The sequence below is a fragment of the Megalobrama amblycephala genome, unplaced genomic scaffold (genome assembly GCF_018812025.1).
Source record: "Megalobrama amblycephala isolate DHTTF-2021 unplaced genomic scaffold, ASM1881202v1 scaffold399, whole genome shotgun sequence".
NCBI lineage: Eukaryota > Metazoa > Chordata > Actinopteri > Cypriniformes > Xenocyprididae > Megalobrama > Megalobrama amblycephala.
In genome coordinates this window covers 244,686-265,334 of record NW_025953357.1, presented here as the reverse complement: position 1 = coordinate 265,334, position 20,649 = coordinate 244,686, and the positions used below count along the sequence as shown (strand labels likewise).

At 35.7% G+C, this 20,649-nt stretch overlaps 1 protein-coding gene across 2 annotated transcripts; it reads left to right on the top strand.

Annotated features, from left to right (window-relative positions):
* The first annotated feature begins 2,725 nt into the window (after positions 1–2,725).
* On the top strand, positions 2,726–6,991 carry LOC125261342. Of its 2 annotated transcripts, none has more exons than XM_048179919.1 (4): positions 2,726–2,836; positions 2,949–3,175; positions 4,279–4,326; positions 4,417–6,991. In XM_048179919.1, the coding sequence occupies exon 4, from the start codon at positions 4,536–4,538 to the stop codon at positions 5,967–5,969; it is 1,434 nt and encodes a 477-aa protein (XP_048035876.1). In that variant the 5' UTR covers positions 2,726–2,836; positions 2,949–3,175; positions 4,279–4,326; positions 4,417–4,535; the 3' UTR covers positions 5,970–6,991. The 2 variants fall into 2 exon arrangements, with proteins under 2 accessions (XP_048035876.1, XP_048035877.1); XM_048179920.1 differs by having other exon boundaries at positions 2,734–2,841.
* The last annotated feature ends 13,658 nt before the right edge of the window (positions 6,992–20,649 follow it).

The window sequence follows — 20,649 nt, the reverse complement described above, 5'->3', positions numbered from 1 at the left end:
CATGTCATCATGATTGACAGTCGTGATTGCCAGCTTCTCTGAGGACTGTCGGGGCTTCGAGGGGAGATTGAAGATAAATAAATAACTATTAATTTTCGATTTCTGTGTTATTTTGCATACTGAAAAAATGAGTTGTTGTCAGCAGTTGTCAGCTGGATTTGCACAAAGGCTTTTACTGAAAGATGAAGCAGCAGCTGCACCAGTTTGTTTTTATTGCCGTTTTCGGAGCTTGTGGCGACTACAGAGACCGCGTTTTTTTTTTTTTTTTTTTTAAAGTGTGTTCAGGGGACAGGCAGCTAGCAGATAGTGAGGAGATGTTTGCTGTATGTGACAAAAAATGTTTTGGCCTAAAAACACAATAAAAACTACCTGGTGCAGCCTGGACCACAAAACATAATAAACATGCTCCAGCCAATAACCGACAAGAATGATTTTAAAGGGGTGGTTACACCCCTTTATAGATATAGAACCCATTATAATCTGTGATATTTTCTACACTGGATGCGGTGCTGAAGACAGCTTCCAGAATCTACACGAGTTCAATGCTGGATTTACACAAAGGCTTTTACTGAAAGATGAAGCAGTTCACACTTTAAAAACAGAAGCTGCTGTTTATTGGCTTCAAACTGTAAGTACGTTTTATTGTTTGTATATGTCTTTTAAACGTAATGTTATAGTTCTGTTGCTATTTTTAATGCATCAAAGACATATACAAAGAGCAACTAGTTTCTGCTAGCCAGTTAGCGAAGTTCTACTGCAACAAACACCAACAAACATCTATGTTCATAGACAAACAGTTGTTCATGCTATAAATTAAACGCTACCTTTACAAAAATGCGACCACTCAGTCATGTATTTGGCTACAGTAAAGCTTTAATCAGGATAAAACTGTATATTGAAAGCTATCAAACAGCAGTGACAGCATCTAAACACTTTGACACAAATACTAAATGAAATACCATTCATAAACGTCCTTTAAAAGACGCGATTGCAGAGGTTCTGCTTTATCCTCTTCATCTGGGTCTGATTCGGCTCAATTTGATACAGCAATATAGACGCAATTATTTACTTTCCACCTAAGCGCGTAATAACGAATGGTAAGGGGCGTGGCGTTTCCGGACGCTTCAGCGAATCATGACGCACTGGGCCAGCTACCAACCTGCTAACCAATCTGAGCACATTGCGTATTTCGGAGGGAGTGGCTTCATAGAAGCAGGAAGTCAAACAAGCCGTTCATATGACAGTGGAAACAGAGGTGTAGAATAAACATAAAATATATGAAAAATACAGTGTTTTAAAAAAAACGAAGCATTAAGACATGTTAAACTGTGCCCCAAAAACACAATCAAGCCTAGAAAAAAAACACGTAACCACCCCTTTAAATGTGCGTTCATGACTGTTTCAGGAAGCATGGAGGGGTGGAGGAGGGAGGGTCTAGCTAGCCGTTTTGTTTGACAACACTTTGAACGTCAACAGGAAGCTACTCTTTTAAAATACATCAATGATGACGCAGTCGTCTGGGCGGAAGTTTGACACCGCGACTCCGCCTCCGGGCTCCATTGACGATTCCTTCTGAGCATGCCCAGGCTCCAAAATGATGTTTTTGTGTAACGTGTCAGTGCCCATTGTTGTACGTTTTACATTCAGTTCATTACAATGGAAGGAAGCGGTTGTCCATCCTTTTTTTTTTTACAGTCTATGGGTTGGGCCCCCTACCGCACCCATTCCGCACCAAACATACAAACCAACCTAGCTATCCAAAATCTTTGTCTGCAATTTAATAATAATGAATTTTGCTATTGCTTTTGACCACTAGGTATCAGTATTTAGTCAGAGGCTAAATGCCTCTGCAGGAATTTATAACATTTCAGAGGAAAAAAAAATCTTGATGTGTTTAAATATGCAGATTAGGTTGTTTTGATTAATTTAGAAGAAATCTACCAATGCACACAGATGGAGGGCTTAAAACAACTAAATGTGTATTTTAGAAGACATGGAAGCAAAAACAGACCAAAATCTTAAAATTGTCCACTACAATAACACCAAAAGAATTAAAACGATTTATTGATTTGTGCAAAATAAACAAATTATTAGTGAAACTATGTCCCTCTCCTTGGTGCAGTCATTTATTCTAAATATATAGCTACTTGAAAATAGTAGTGTAGAAAACATGCACATTTAGGCATAGTTTCCTTTGCTGTTGCCTGCTCTTGTGATAAGTGAATACTAAATACCATGGTCTCTATATGTGAACTTTTGTAGAAATCCGTGGGCTATGAAACAATTGCGTGAGTGTGGGGGAATTAAAACATAAATTGGTAAGGAAGTCGAAGTTGTGTAACGTTTTGTTTATTATTATTTTTTAAATAAATAATTATGAAAAGTGCCTTTTTTCCACTTGAGCCCCTGCCCCCAAAATGTCTGTGCACGTCCCTGTTTATATAAAAGGAGGTTTTGGCAAAATTTCACCTGTAGTAAGTCCGTCTGTTAGGAATATTCAACAGCAACTGGAATGTGAAAACATCCAGGTGATTTACTAATCATTTACATCTACAATTACTGAGTACTGCACACATATAAAATTATATATTGGCAAAATCACATACAGCAAGTACCACTATCTATTTGCTATAACCCTGTAAAAATCATTGTTTTGAAGGAATGATTTGTCTTCATTTATGATCTTACGCTGAGAAACAAATTTGTAGACGGTCCCTTAAGGAGACAGCCTTGAGAAGGAACCTGACACCAACTTTACTGTGCTTGCAGAGCACTACTGATGCATCATCGAGCTCAAGCTTCAAGCAAGCAGACGGAAACCTTCGAAGAATTCAAGGTGCAGTAAGAGAAAGACACAGTGGCATAAAGTGATATGTTATTTTGCTGAATGAACAAATTGGTAACAGAACGTTTTTTTTCTTCTTCTTCTTCTTCTTCTTCTTTTTCAGAAACGCCATCACAGTGCAGTGGAATGAAAAAAGAGTGCAACTGAAACACTCCTCAATGTCTGTCATTTACTTAAGAACAGAGCTGAATAACTGTCATTGTTGAAATGTGAACAGAGAATTCACCGTATTCAACCGTATGAAAGTTAAGCGGATTTCATTGGAAGAGTTACTGGACTCTCACTGAACACTTAAGTTTGATGATTTTCTGTTTCTAGAGGACAGATGAGGTAAGGGACTCTATTCAATTCTGTTAATACTATAAAAATACTGTAACATTAATACTTGGCTTAACAGTTAGGCTATTGATCAACATAATGTTTAAAATGTTAATTATGCAATGCAACAAACAGTTCACATTTAAATTGAATGCTAGTAGATAGTCTAAAGCCTCTCCCACACTCCCCCTACCATTACATTTCATACCACAGGCTGAGAAAGTGTCTTCAATAGGGCATTTCAGCAGGATGTTATGAAATTCATATAGTTCATGAAATTTACAGAAGTATTTCCCCTTTTGAGAGTATGAGTCAACTAGCAACCGTTTTTTTTTTTTACTAACCCAGTGTTCTTAAAGGTCCCGTTCTTCGTGATCCCATGTTTCAAACTTTAGTTAGTGTGTAATGTTGTTGTTAGAGTATAAATAAAATCTGTAAAATTTTAAAGCTCAAAGTTCAATGCCAAGCGAGATATTTTATTTAACAGAAGTCGCCTACATCGAACGGCCAGTTTGGACTACATCCCTCTACTTCCTTCTTTAATGACGTCACTAAAACAGTTTTTTGACTAACCTCCGCCCACAGGAATACACAAGAGTTGCGTTTGTAGAGTGTGTTTGTCTCCATGTCGTCGAAACGCTGTTATTTTCATCCCGCAGTCCAATCACCGGGTCTGATTCCGGCTCAAATTGATAGGGTAAAATTAAAGACATGTTTACAATAACACTGAGCGCATGCATCTCCACGTTATGGTAAGAGGCGTGACCTTTCCGGGCACGGTGCGCTAAACTGCTGTCGAATCACAACACAGGAGCCGCTGGCACAATCAGAACTCGTTACGTATTTCTGAAGGAGGGACTTCATAGAACAAGGAAGTCATCAGCCCGTTTTTATGACAGTGGAAACAGCGGTATACAGATAAGTAAATTATGTGAAAAATACTGTGTTTTTTTACACGCGAAACATGAACACATGTTATATTGCACACTATAAACACAATCAAAGCTTCAAAAAACCACGAAAAACGGGACCTTTAATAAAAAACCTTATTTTTTCCTGTTTTCATGCATAATATAGTACATTTAAAAATATGTTTTGGTGTTTGTTGTGTGCAGAGCAGAACTGACATACATCAGAGCAGCAGAAGATGACCGTCTCTTGATGTGAGTTCATTAATCTGGTTTTACTCAGTGAATTTAAGTCATAAATTAAGGAGAATTTTGACACAAAGGATTTTTGTTTGTTTGTTTTAGAACACATTATTTTAGCCAGGAAGAAGAGAAGATTATTTGTTGAAGCTCTTGAAGAAGTAATCATACCTGATTGAGTTGTGGCTGATTTCTTCCTTAACTTTGTTTCACACTGTTGCATCATGATGAATTCTGAATCATCTGGAAACAGTCAAACCACTCTTGAGAAAGGGGGGAAAAACCCACCTGATGACAGTTTAGATGACATAGTTAAGGATTTGTTATTGTATGTTAACGGGTTCGAGTGCTTACATGAGGCTAAAAAAGTGATTGAAGAAAAATATGACATTAATATAGATCATAGTAATTGCTGGCCAGCTGATGATATCAAACGAGCTTGGGGAAAAACACAACGAATGGATATAAAATCAAGCAGAAGAAGACACTGGGCCATTGTGATATTGTTGCAGGTGATAAAAATGAAGTTGTATGAGGATGAGTGCAACAGGAATTCAGCACAGTCTAATCCGATGGAGGGCAATTTATCCCAGAGTTGCGCAGAGTCGAGTCCGAGCGATCTTCCGTTAAGAACAGACAGTAATGAGCAAGCTTGTGGAACAGAACAAAGCATGACAGAAGACTCAGAAGTCCCATCAACTGTCTCAACTGCTGAACCGGAGAAGATGAGACCTCCAGGGCCATGTAAGTCAACATCTAATCCTGCAACTAGGCCTGTCTACATTCGGATCCCATTCTCAGAAATGTTTGGTGAAACCCCTTACACAAATGTAGATCTAAACGACAGATCTCTCTATAAACTAATAGACCGACCTCCTTCACACAATGAAATAAGGAAAAGAAAATCTTACATCATGTCATTCAACGATGAAACCAATAATGCTGATTGGGTGTATGAGATATTAAACAAGGAAACTTTAAAGGACAAATGTAAGGAGCAAATGAGCTTTGGAAGGAAGGAATTTGAGACAAAAGAGTTTAATCAAGGTCATCTTGCTGCGGCGGCCAATCACAGGTGGTGTCAGGAAGCCTATCATGACACTTATTTGATGAGCAACATGGTACCACAGGATAAGAGCTTAAACAAGGGCATATGGAGTATGTTGGAGCAACATTGTCGAGACACAGCTATGGATGTCAATGTTCATAATGTCCATGTGTACACTGGACCACTTTACTGTGGAAAAGAAAGAAATGCAAAACGCAGAAAGAGAAGCAACAATATTGAGAATGATTGTTATTTGGGAGGGAAAGCAGTGCCAACTCACTTCTTTAAGGTAGTGATTGTGGAGAACGAGGACTGGACAGTAAGAGAGCCGGAATTCTATCTGATGCCCAATGAAACACCAAAATTCGAAGGACAATTGGAAGAAAATGAAGTATTGAAAGAAGAGGCAACAATAGGCAACAGAGAATTGCTAAAGCACTTCAAGTTGAAAATTGGGGATTTTGAGAAACAGCCTTGGCTGAACATCATAGAACGTGATACAAAATTTAACAAGCAAATGAAAAGGAAAGTGAAATGGGCGGGAGAAGATGGAAATGGAGAGTTACATAGTGTTGGATTTGAAGTCAGAATAAGCCCACCACATGTTTAATGATGATACTGGTGGTGCCTGTGTTTGATGTGTGTACAGTGTTTTTAGTAAAGGTTTTTCCACTTTATTGAAAATAGATATATGTAATGTATTTATGACTCTATACAGTATATAAATATATATGCACACCATTCAGAAATGCTTTCTATAACCTTTTGATCTGAGGGCTTATACTTAAATGCTTGAAATTAATTTTGTAAACAAACATATCTTTATGTATTTCTGGCTTTCTTTATTAAACTATTTTGTATAATTTTTATATATAAACATGGATGTAATAGCACAAACCCCCAATGCTTTGTAAAAGAATCCAGTGTGGTAGTCCTATGAAGTCTTTTTGAGGAAATGAATAAAGTAATAAAGTATATATATATATATATATATATATATATATATATATATATATATATATATATATATATATATATATATATATATATATATTATAATAATTCCCATTTTTCAACTTTGTGTTTCATAGTTCTGATGACTGTTCTATTATTCTAAAATGTGGAAAAACAATAATAATTTTTGTCTTTATTTGGAAGTGTATTTTTGGTCACTGTTATTTTGTTTATTTTCTTACTATGCCCCAACTTTTCTTGTTCAATCCTGGCTCCTCCCTAATTAAATGCTTATTGACTAGTATGCACCCTTTGTTAATTAGCCAATCACTGAAGCCATGTACTAATGTGTCCTGATTTATAAATGCCTGCAGTGACGCATGATGGACTGTGAGACTTTGGAGCTGCTTGATGCTTGTAACGTGTGTGTATTCATAAACAATGTAAGTTTGTTTATTTTGGGTTTTATATATTGTATTTTAGTGATGCAAAGTCTGATTAATTTCCGCGAACTGGCTCTTTTCGGACAGTTCCGCTCAGTGAACCGGTTCAAAAAGCCGATTCATAGGTTCATTCATTTCTAACAACTCGACGCCATGTTTATTGATGAAATATTTAAATAAAGTCATTTGTGTCAACGCATATTGAAACATTAAAATAAAAAGTTATTTGTGTGAACACATAGCCTATTGCTAATTATTGCCTTTCATTCACTTGGTTTGTGAACCCCCTCTCGTTTGTGGTCATAGTTTCAGTGGATTGTGGATCCTTTAAGTCGGACACAGTTGACTAATATTGATTAGCCTCAGGGTGCGATTTGTGAAAAAAAGAGGGGGGGGGGGGTGTTTTGAATTTTTTTTATTTTTTTTAATTATTTTTTTTTTAATTTGTTAAAACCACAGTGGAGCTAAAAAATTTAATTTAATTAAATAGTCACAATAAGCATATTTCCATTACGTGCCTCAGGCTTGCATGGTATTGTCAACTCACTCATCAGAATCAGTCTTCGCCATGAGTCAATTTTTTAGACCACAGGGAGGGGTATGTAACGGTCGAAACATTACCAGTTTGTTTTTTTTTTTGTTTTTTTTTATTGCACTTTTCACGGTCTGTTGCATAAAAAGAGGTATTTGGTTCAACTCTAATTCCACTAGGAGCCGCTGGAGGGTACTAGTGCACAGTAGCTACCAGATATAAGCCTAGTCAAGTACGAGTAAGTCAGGTCGTTTGGTAGAGGGTGAAGAATATACACTAACAAGAAAAGACAGTCGAAAGTTCCATTGAAACAACGGCGCCCAGCAGCGGTCCTGCGTTTCCGCCATTTTGTGGTGAAAGCGAGTCATCAGTCCACTAGTTTCTATGGCAATATTAGCTGCTTTTTTTTAAAAACAAAACGTACATTAAAGCTGAAATCCAGCCTTAATGATGACAACACAGACCTTTTAACAGTTTATTTTAAAGACTTTGTGTAAGCCTTCCACTTAAGTATTAGCATTATAAACACTGAATTAATACTAACATATGAAATCAGGGACGTGCACAGGGGGGTTGCTCAGGTTGCCCGGGCAACTGCCCATATGCCCTTCTCGACTCAAGTTGCTCTTCCAAGGTGGGAAAAAAAGAAATAAAAAATCGTACAATGGATACAGAATTTCACGTAGGCCTAGATAAATAAAAAAAATCGCACAGCCTCATTCACTTCCATATTCGGGCACCCGTCCGAAAGTGAAAGTCAGTAGGGGAAGGGCAAACTCTGTTTACGTGGCTGCAGCGCTGCACGCGACCGGCACCTGAGCTGAGCCTGCATGAGCGGCACTAGAAGGAGATTGTCGCGGTTGTCGGGTGAGACGACTTAACGTTGTCGGAAAGGTGAGTAAGGTTATAATCGTTAACGAAAACGAACGAAAAAAACGAAAAGTAGGTGGGAAAAAACATCGTCGTTAACTGAAATAAAAATAAAAACGAGGCATTACAAAAAAACGATAACTAACCAAAACTGTAATGTGTGTTTGGCAAAACTAACTAAAATAAAATTATAGCTTAAATGTCCTTAGTTTTCGTCTTTGTCAATGTCTTTCATAGAGCAAACGTTCAGCTGCATTTCATTTCCCTGCGTCTCTCACTCACGCGTCTCTCACATACTCGCGTCTCGCGCGCGCACAGCCCCTCCATGAGAACGAGTATTGGAAGCAAGTTCGCGAAAGGTTGGTATCTCGTGAAAACCTTTACTCAATCACACATTAAAAAGTGGTATAAAAATATTTTTAATTCTGAATATAATTTTGTCAGTGTGTTAATGTCGACCTGAGAAGCGATTGCTACTTTAGAAAGTTAACTAGACGCAAGTTTGAGGTAAAATGCACTTGGGTTGTCGATGTCAAAACACTATTTAAGCTGTGATTCAAGTAAGGAATAATTGACGACGGGCCGTTGAATTATTAGAAAAATAATACACACCTGAGGTGGTGATTCGGTCACGACTCGAAGCGGAGTCAATTACACGTCCCTGGCCTTCAGTATGATCCTGAACACAGATTTGCGGAAATACCAGACTCCATTTAATCTACTGGTCATAATGATTTAAATCAAGTGTAACATTTTATTTGTCAGGTAAAAATGTATCATTACCAGGGGTTAAATTGGGCCGGGGCCACCCGGGACTCACCCCCCGGCACATAAGCTTACGAGGACTCGGCATACGCTTGTCTTGCACTGCGGGACAAGTGGATTTTTTGAAGTGAAAGAGAATTTTACTTGCCTGACCAGATAAGTCGCTTGATTGAAATGTCAATAACCAAAATGCAAGAATAATTTAGCTTAAGTTGCATGTAATTATGATTTAACAAAAAAAAAAAAAGTTGATATTTTTAATCCACCTGAAATCCACCATTAATCCACCTGAAATCTGATTTAATTAAATCATATTTCAGGAATGAATAATGAGCTGCTTAAAGTGTGCATTTTAACAGAAAATAGGCCTAATCTTGTGCACAATACATTAAATACAGTTGGATGTAATTTATTTCATTTATTAAGTTGCATTTTCTTTATTCTTTTATTTTTGTACTGACGGTTAATTAAGTCTGTGAGTTATTTATATGTGAGAGAGTCAGTGGTAATGCGTTCCTATTGGTCAGTGTTAGAAGAATCAGCTTATCTTGACAGTTGCCCTGGATCAGGATAGTTTCCCAAAATAAGTTGCTAGACTGAGCTTGATTTATGTTAAATTTGCTTTATGAAACCAAATCATTTGACAATGAGTCAGACTAACTGAAATAAGCCTGGCATATTTGGTCAGCTTGTTTTGTTAAACCCCGCAGGTTGCTGCTGGAAGAGGTGTTAGTGAGGCCAGCAGGGGGCGCTGCTCGTCCTTTGGTCTGAGTGGGTCCTAATGCCCCAGTACAGTTGCCATAAACTGTACTGTAAAAAGGGTTCATATAAACTTCAAAGTCTTTCTCAGAAAGATTAGGGGTGAAACCCTGGTGTAAAATGGTACACAATAATAGTACAATCACACACAAACAATCAATGTAGATCAGTTAGTTTCACATAAAGTGATATAATACTTAACCCATTTGTGCCCAAATTTTTCTGAATGGTTTCATGCATATAGTCCTGTTAATAGTGTCCTATGTGAACATGTTCTGCATTTATTTTCCCCAGGTTTTTGTTTTTTTTCTTAAAAAACGTGTCTGAATGTGCGGCAACTATAGTTGCTGGTGGGCAAATATGTTGTATGCACCCCTCAATGTAAAATTTGAATAGGAGGAGAACATTTATGCATCTAACTCAAAATAACTGCTTTCAACAGATCAACAGATCAATCAAAGTTGAAGATCATTCGAAGTGAACACAAAAAAGCTGCATCTAACTTATAATCTCTTGAATTTGAAAACAAAGCAAACAACAAATCCGTTTGATTTAAAGTGGTGGAACACAGTGCAGAACAAAGTGCAGCCATTAAGTTGCTCCAACAGAGCATTGTGAATTAAAAAGTTAAATTACATTGTTCATTAGAAAAAATTACATCTATATGTGACCCTGGACCACAAACCCAGTCATAAGTTGCATGGATATATTTGTAGCAATAGCAAACAATACATTGTATGTCAAAATTATTGATTTTTTTTCTTTAATACCAAAAATCATTAAACATAATCTTTACTTAATATCCTAATTAAGATATTTTGTAAATTTTCTACTGTAAATATATAAAAAATTCTTTTTGTGAATGGATGTACATTGTTAAGGACTTCATTTGGTCAACTTTAAGGCAATTTTCTCAATATTTCGATTTTTTTTGCACCTTCAGATTCCAGATTTTCAAATAGTTGTATCTCGGCCAAATGTCATATCATAACAAACCATACATCAATGGAAAGCTTATATATATTCAGCTTTCAGATGATGTATAAATCTTAATTTAAAAAAATTGACCATTATTACTGGTTTTGTAGTCCAGGGTCACATACAACAAACAAACAAAAAATAAATAAATTAAAAAAATAAATAAGTTAACAAATAACAATATATAATATATAACAATATAAAACATTATGAAAGCAAAAAGCACTAAACAAGACAAATAACCTTGATTTATTAACCCATTAAACACAGTATACCCCATTACCCCATGATATATGTACTTACAAGTCATTTGCCCACCGGCAACTATAGTTGCCGCTTGGACTTTTGACTAAGTATACAAAAAACTATAGATCTCTTGTAAGATTTGTTTTGTTTGGATGATTCTAGAGACTCTCATGATTACATAGATATATATATGTCAACAAAAAATTCCTAATATTAACATGAAAATTACTTTTATTTGGGAGGGTTTGCCTTCACTATGCTTCCTGGAAGTAGGGGTTGGAAGTTGACAGCCTCATGTCACAGGAAGGAAGTGAATACCTTTTTTTTTTTGTTCTTGAAATCCTTTATTTGGATGTTTTCTTGCATGTCATTGAGAAATAAAACATGGAAAACATCTAGAAAAAAACGTACAAAAGGAAAATGACAACCATACACTGCGGCAACTATAGTTGCCGGTGGGCTAAAATGGTTAATTCAGTTCTTATAACTTCTGTGGAGCCGTTTCTTTACGTAAATCCAACATTGTATTTTTTGAGTGCATAAAGTATTCTGAAAATACTGTCAAGTCAATAAAAAGTAATCAGGTACAACTGTCCCTTTTTTCAAGTGGGTTTGAATTTTGTGAATGATAAATTAAAAATATCATCTTCTGTGGATCTGTTTGTCCTGTACACAAATTGTAGTAGGTCAAATGACTCTGGTTTGGTGCTCAGGATGTTTCTTAATAAAGTGATAACAGTGGTGGACTTGAAGCAGAAAGGAGCTCTTACCCGGAAGAGACTGACTTTCTCCTTTCTGTCTGCCATTCATAAAGTTTAGATTGTTGAAGCTCAAAAAATAAAAATGGATTCACTGAATGTATCTGTAGAAGAACTCTGTTGTTTCTCATCAGAGGAGATCTGCAGTTTACAGAGTGAGAAACTCAAAGGCTGAAAGGCCCAAAGGGTACCCTACCCTCATTTTCTGTGTTTTCTCCTTTAATGTTTTCTTTGTGTTGAAGTTAATCTTATAAGGACTTCAGTCCTGTATTGAGCTCCTCCTAGTATTTAATAATGTATATATATATATATATATATATATATATATATATATATATATACAGTACAGTTCAAAAGTTTGGAACCACTAAGATTTTTAATGTTTTTAAAAGAAGTTTCGTCTGCTCACCAAGGCTACATTTATTTAATTAAAAATACAGTAAAAAACAGTAATATTGTGAAATATTATTACAATTTAAAATAACTGTTTTCTATTTGAATATATTTCACAAAGTAATTTATTCCTGTGATGCAAAGCTGAATTTTCAGCATCATTACTCTCGTCTTCAGTGTCACATGATCCTTCAGAAATCATTCTAATATGCTGATTTGCTGCTCAATAAACATTTATGATTATTTTCAATGTTGAAAACAGTTGTGTACTTTTTTTTTCAGGATTCCTTGATGAATAGAAAGTTCAAAAGAACAGCATTTATCTGAAATACAAAGCTTCTGTAGCATTATACACTACCGTTCAAAAGTTTGGGGTCAGTAAGAATTTTTATTTTTATTTTTTTGAAAAGAAATTAAAGAAATGAATACTTTTATTCAGCAAGGATGCATTAAATCAATCAAAAGTGGCAGTAAAGACATTTATAATGTTACAAAAGATTAGATTTCAGATAAACACTGTTCTTTTGAACTTTCTATTCATCAAATAATCCTGAAAAAAAATATTGTACACAAATATTTTGTACAATTGTACACATTAAATGTTTCTTGAGCAGCAGATCAGCATATTAGAATGATTTCTGAAGGATCATGTGACACTGAAGACTGGAGTAATGATGCTGAAAATTCAGCTTTGATCACAGGAATAAATTACTTTGTAAAATATATTCAAATAGAAAACAGTTATTTTAAATTGTAATAATATTTCACAATATTACTGTTTTTACTGTATTTTTAATTAAATAAATGTAGCCTTGGTGAGCAGATGAAACTTCTTTTAAAAACATTAAAAATCTTAGTGGTTCCAAACTTTTGGACTGTACTACATATATATATATATATATATATATATATTCAAATTTAAATTATATCAGTGCTTGAAACAACTGAAACATTTGTTCTTCTGTAGGTTTTAGTTGTCCATTTGAAAATTAAATTAAGTTTAATTAGTGATTTATTGAGGTTTAAAGAAAACAATATTCAAAAATAGAGTTTTGCTTTGTCTTTGTGCATAAATGATGCAGATGAATGTTTAATTTTATGACTGAAGTGAAAGTGATGTGATTTCAGTCTCAAGTTGAGCACACAGAGCGTCAGATTAAACAGCAGTTTGAGAAGCTTCATCAGTTTCTCAGAGATGAAGAAGAAGCTACAATCACTGCACTGAGGGAGGAAGAGGAGCAGAAGAAGCAGATGATGAAGGAGAAGCTGGAGGAGATGAACAGACACATCTCAGCTCTTTCACACACAATCAAAGACATGGAGAAGATGATGAAAGACAATGACGTCTGCTTTCACATCATTGATTGATTGAGTTCTTGATGATAAATGGTGTGTTTGTTCTGCAGAAGTTTCCAGTCTCAGTGGAAAGGTGAGTGATCTGCTGGTGTCTCTGGTTCTGACTGTATAGCACCATTGTCTTTACAGAACGAGTGTGGCCAAATATCTGTCGTCAGAACTATGAGCACATTCCAAAGTTTAACCATGTTTTTACCACAGTAAAGACCACGTTTACACAGAACCATGTCTAGCATTGCCAAACGAGCATGTGGGTTAACAACACATAAGAGCTCTTATCAAAGAATAATTTACACCGATCACAAAGGGCAACAAACACCAAGTTCACTGGTGAGATTTAAAAAAAGTGTGTATGTTGTAACCTTCACATTCAAGATAGGGAAGTTAAACTCAACAGGTCAACGCAAACAGTTTTCAGTGCATCAAAACTTAAACTTTCTTTATTTTTTCAAACGTTGTAGGAGAGGGGAATGTGGAGAAACTGTAACTCAGGCATTTCTTCTTCTTTCTTGTGGCATCAAATTATATCTGGGTGGGGAAGGCAGAAGAGATATAGGATTAGTCTATGTAGTTCAGACTACTCACATCCTTCCCTGGGCCTCTGCCCTCACAAGCTGACACACCAGAACTGTGAATTATTAACTGTGTATTGTGCTTTACTTGCCTCGTTCCATGTTAAAAATTGTCTTTTTTGTTAGTAATGTAATAGTGTCTTTTTGCCTGATGCTCTTTGCACATTTGCACACATGCACTTTTTTACAGTTTTGTGTAGGAAAAAGTGGAAACCAATGGAGCTACGATCAACTTAGGCATACAATGCTTTTGGGAAACGCTACCCTGGTTAGCACTGGTCCAATGCCTGGGCTGGGGCACATTCAGCACACTGTGTCTGCTCACCTGTGACTTCGTTGTTCTCTTTTTATGTGGCTGCTGATTAGGCCCAACAGCCTGCAGCTGAGGCTCCCTGTTAGAAGGGAAACTGAGCACACCTGTGTTGGAGGAGCTATCCCTGGTCCTGAACATCACTGGGTGGCTCTGATGGTGCTTTCCATGGTGCTGGAGGTGACATGCTTCCTTATGGCTGGCACAATGTGTTTGTCAGATACATTTAAATTAGCAATTTGGTAAATGGCAACTGTGTTGCAAAAAAAGCAATAGAAACTAGTAATGGAAAACACAAACCTATAAACAGCCTATAAACAGCTTCTGCTTTTAAAGTGGGAACTGCTCCATCTCTCAGGACAACCTTTTTTGTGACTCCGACATTGAACTCGCATAGATCGAAGACATAATAACAAAGCTACTACAGAAACTCTTCCTCTTCTCAACATGGGCTTGCCACACAGGGTTGCCAGGTTTTAAAAAACAAAACTAGCCCAATCGTGTGTTTTTTTCATCACGCCGGTATGGACGGTTTGTTGAGGAATTGTGCTACTGGCTGTCGTGTTGATGATGTCTTCACAATGGATGATCTAGTTGACTCGATCTCTGCTGATACTTCAGGGCTGCGTTGTGGTCGCGTCAGGGTACCGGTCCTCGGTCTCAACTGGATACGGCCCGGATCCGGTTGACTACAGTAAACCTCGGAAGAACAATGCTAGGAAGATTGTTCCAGAGTTTGGGTGCCAAATAGGAGAAGGATCTACCAGCTGCAGTTGATTTTGATATTCTAGGTATTATCAGCTGGCCTGAATTCTGAGATCGCAATAAACGTGAAGGACTATAATGCATTAAGAGCTCGCTCAGGTATTGGGGAGCTAAACCATTTAGTGCTTTGTTTAACAGGCATCACTGTTTACTCCAGTCGTCACTCTGCTGCAGAATTTCAATATCGATATCATCAATATCGATTCCATGTGACAATGTTAGATTTAATGTATGATTACGACAATGAGTGGGTCCTGACACGTGTTGTGTAACACCAATAGAGTTTGGAATGTCTGTAAATGCCAATCCCAATGAGTCTTTTTTTTAAATTATCTACATGGATATTAAAGTCATCAACAACAAGGACTTTATCTGCGGCTAGTACTAATTCTGATAGAAAATCAGCAAATTCTTTGATAAAGTCTGTATTGTGTCCTGGTGGCCTGTATACAGTAACCAGCACAAATGTCAACTTACATAATGTTACGTAAAGCACCATCACTTCGAAGGAATTATATTTGAAAGACTTCTGGCTGATACTATAAATATTACTATAAATTACAGCAACACCTCGCCCTTTTCCTTTCTGTCGAGGATTACTCAGATCTGCTGTCCAGTCAACAATGATGATGATTGTTTCAGTTGTGAAACTTTAAAACATAGTAAAGTTTAGGGCGTCACCGTCAGATTCAGCTCCTTTTCCAGCTATTAAACAAAACTGAGATGTGAGTTAAATTTAGATCTATGTAGTTTTTTTGGGAATGTGTGTTCATAGGTTTCACAGATTATTTAAAAAAAAAAGTGGAAAAAATTATTTTATTATTGTAGATTGCAATATTTAATATCTTATTGTAATAATATTCAGAAATATCTTATGTGTTTCATGTTCACAACCATGACTTGCACCGTAACCAAGTTTTAGGCATAATCTTTACACAAGTCATTCTGGAAAGTTGAATGACGTACATAATTCAGTCTTGCACTTTATTCTCACACCAGAACTGCGAATTATTAACTGTGTATTGTGCTTTACGTGCCTCGTTCCACGTTAGAAATTGTCTTTTTTGTTAGTAATTTTATAGTGTCTTTTTGCCTGATGCTCTTTGCACACATGCACTTTTTTACAGTTTTGTGTAGGAAAAAGTGCCTTTTGAGGAACTGAAGGGTTGCAAATGTTGATCTGAATTTGAAACACAGGAAACTGTGGTCAGAAACTTCACTTGTACATTTTTGACTTCCACTACCATTTAACTCGTCCTCTTTTGAAGATGTGTTCATGTTTAATGGAATGTGTTTAAAAATGACATGAAAGATTATAAGGTTTTTTTTGTTTGTTTTTTGTTTTTTTGATGAAGAAACCCCTCACTCAACAAATGTACAGTTGCTCCTCTGAATATAATAATCACCAGTCAGGATCACTTTACTTAAACCTTTTATGTATAAAAGTATTTTAATTGTGTCTTGTAATGCACATTATAATGCATTGTATAGTTTCATTAATAACTGTAACCAGTTATAATACCTTGTAATAAAGCTTTATAAAGTATATTTACAACATTATAACATGACAAACAGACAATTTCAGATGTAACAAGGAATCTTTGAACATTTTAAATTTGGTTACAATTATTTTTGAAAAGGCTTAAGTGTCTTAATTTATTTTCTTAATATTTCTCTTGTATAGGCTACGTAGTGAAACACAATGAGAAAAGAAGTATTTAGTGTTTTTTAAATAATTTTCATTGATGACTGATTACTGATTGTTTGGAAATAGACTGTTAATAATTTTAATTATAGGCCAATAATTCATTGTATAGGCTATAATTGACCTATATGTTTTTAAAACATTTTCACTGAGGAGTAAGCTAATCTATCTAATCTTATGTTGTGCAGTGCGTCGGTCATGTGGTGAAGCGCTGTGAAATTATTGCAAATGAATTGCAATATTAATTAAGTAGCCCTACCCTAATAATAATATTGATACAATAATAGTAATAATAATAATAATTTAATACATTGGATATGCTAAATCTTCTTGATATTGATAGCTAATGCTTTTGACAATATCTCTGGATACATGGGTTTATGGCACATATTCCACACGTACAATGTGAGCAGCAAGTCGCAGCTCAACGATCGGACCGTATAGTGTGAGCACATTAATCATGAGCGTTGGCTTTACTTCGCATGTGATCTACTCGTACAGTGTGAGTTGGTAACCTTACTGAAATCGCACAGAACAGAAATCACACAGTGTATGTCAAGCCTAACTTAAACACCTCTGATTGGCCATTATTTTCAACAGTAATGCCTGTGGCTACAATACTCAATGCTGCAAAATAAACACTTTTGCAGTGATTAGCGCGCAGGTTGTGGTGAAGCTGAAGCCTGATTTATACTCCACGCGTCCGCAAGTTTGCCTGGGTGCGCGCAACAAAAATGATCATTTGTGGTGTTGGTGGAAGTGTTCATTGAGTGTGCGCGAACCCATTTCGCATGGGCGGGGTGCACAACAACTTTTGTAACTTTCTGCTTGGCTCAGCATCCGAAGATGCACAAATGTGAGGCGAATCTGCAAGAGCATGTACACCTCACCACACCATTTGCACATCTAAATTAGTTCCTTACATTTACAAAGTGTACCACCAATACCATAAATAATCCTTGAAATGAAAATAAAGGTCTATGTTTAATAAAAATGTTCACAAAACTAACTGAAAATGTTTAGTGAAATTAAAAAAACTATTTAACCCTCTACCACACGCCATTATGATAGCCCCATATAAAATATAGCCTATATGGCCTAACTTAAAGTGCTGTAAAAAAAAATAATAATAATAAATATATATATATATATATATATATATATATATATATATATATATATATATATATATATATATATTGTAAAAAATATATTATTTTAAGGTACTTTATGATATAAAGAATATCATACGGCAACAACGTACAATAGTGGAAATAACTTAAATAAAATAAAATAAGTGTAAGGGTATACAGTTAATATTTTTCCTCAGAAATGTTGTGTTTTGAATTAATTGGTGCTATTATAAGCTTTAGCAGTAACATGTATTTTCCAACATCTTGTGTTTTTATTTATTCCATTTTTTTTAATTTTTTTTTTGCTGAATAATGCTTTATATTTCATTACATTTTTCATGAATATTATTTAAATTGCAAATTTATACAGTTAAAAACAAATCTAATACTGTTCATCATGTATCATAAAACATTGACATAAAACCAAAAACATTGTAGTTCATGAAAATTCAACATTACGCAATCTTATGAGAGGAAGGTTATGAACATGAACCCCCCATAATCCTTGAAACTTCACCTTTTTTCTGTACAAAGAGACACATGTAGACATCACATTTGGTGCACTTCACCCTAACAATACACTTACAGCCACTTGCACCTGCCTTTTTGAGACACCATGGTAGGCCAGTGGTTGGTCTGGGCCAGTATACTGGCTGTGGTGGCAGGTCTCTGATGTTGATTTAATCCATAATACAAATGCCATGGCAGTCCTTAACATACGACTAATCAACATTATATCACTAGCATTGTTATTGCTACAGCTTAACAGACTGCAGCCAAACCCAGTTTTGGGACTTTAGGTCACCTACAATACAGTAGAGACTGGGAAATAGTGGAGGTGGATGTTAAAATGTATATTATACAGCTAAAAACAAATTAGAACGATGAACGCTGACTGTGTTATGAACTATCTCCATAAACTGATCAGCGTGGAAAACAGATCTGAAATGGAGCGCCATTTTCAGGACTTTAGCATGACTTAATGTACTTAGACAGTGATATTAATAGACCAAACTCAGTAAACATTATACTAATAAACCATACTATGTACTGAAAAGCAGTTGAGCCCAGAATTTGAACGTTAAAGGTAACATCGAATGAAAAATTGAATTTATCTTGGCATAGTTGAATAACAAAAGTTCAGTACATAGAAATGACATACAGTGAGTCTCAAACACTACTGTTTCCTCCTTCTTATATAAATCTCATTTGTTTAAAAGACCTCCGAAGAACAGGCGCATCTCAACATAACACCGACTATTACGTAACAGTCGGGATCATTAATATGCCCCAATATTTGCATATGCCAGCCCATGTTCAAGGCATTAGACAAGCCAGTATAAACGTCTGGATCTGTGCACAGCTGAATCATCAGACTAGATAAGCAAGAATAACAGCGAAAAATGGCAGATGGAGCAATAATAACTGACATGATCCATGATATCATGATATTTTTAGTGATATTGGACCCACTTTATATTAAGTGGCCTTAACTACTCTGTACTTACATTTAAATTAATAATTTGATACAATGCACTTATTGTGTACATCCATGTTTTTACATTGTACTTATATTTTAAAAACACCTGCATGTAATTACATCTGTAATTAATTTCTGTAATTACATTTATAATTACACTGTTGACCCATCCCTTACACCTTACCCCTACCCTTAAACCTACCCATACCACCAAACCTGTCCCTAACCTTACCCATATCCACCTCAATAGCAGCAAAAGTGTTTTGCAATTCAATATGAACACAATAAGTACATTGTACTTATTCTTTGATGCAAGTACATAGTAGTTAAGGCCACTTAATATAAAGTGGGACCGTGATATTTGTAAATTGTCTTTCTAAATGTTTCGTTAGCATGTTGCTAATGTACTGTTAAATGTGGTTAAAGTTACCATCGTTTCTTACTGAATTCACGGAGACAAGAGCCGTCACTATTTTCATTTTTAAACACTTGCAGTGTGTATAATTCATAAACACAACTTCATTCTTTATAAATCTCTCTGACAGTTTAGCATTAGCTGTTAGCCACGGAGCACAGCCTCAAATTCATTCAGAATCAGATGTAAACATCCAAATAAATACTATACTTACATGATTCGATGTATGCATGCAGCATGCATGACGAACATTTGGTAAAGATCCATAATGTGGGTTATATTAGCTGTGTGAACTTTGTTTATGCACTGTATAGTCGAGAGCTCGTGGGGCAGGAGGGAGCGCGAGGATTTAAAGGGGTCGCAGCCTGAATCGGCGCATAGTTAATGATGCTTCAAAATAGGCAGTTACAAAAATTAATTAAAAAAACTCTATGGGGTATTTTGAGCTGAAACTTCACAGACACATTCAGGGGACACCTTAGACTTATATTACATCTTGTGAAAACTGGTTTTAGGGCACCTTTAAGTGTTTTACTCCCATAGAAATGTACAGCAAAGCAGATGAGCAGAATGTGAACAAAATGTGTCTTATTACACACAGTTTTTATCCATTTAAAACCATAATAAAGAAAATGCTTAATGTCGCTTAATGTAGTCTACTAAGTGATATTAAAAGATCAAATTCTGCACACACTAATTTATCTATTAGTATTGACTAAGTTTGGTCTTTTAATGTCACTGTCTTAGTACATTAAGCCATAAGCATTTTCTTTATGGGAGGAAAATGTTTAACCTGTAATTAAACGTGTCATGTTCATATTCTGGGCTCATGTGCTTTTCTGTACTTTTAGTATGG

What these genes read in the sequence shown, in the direction of transcription:
- LOC125261342 (XM_048179919.1), top strand. Translation starts at nt 4,536, where the DNA reads ATGATGAATTCTGAATCATCTGGAAACAGTCAAACCACTCTTGAGAAA.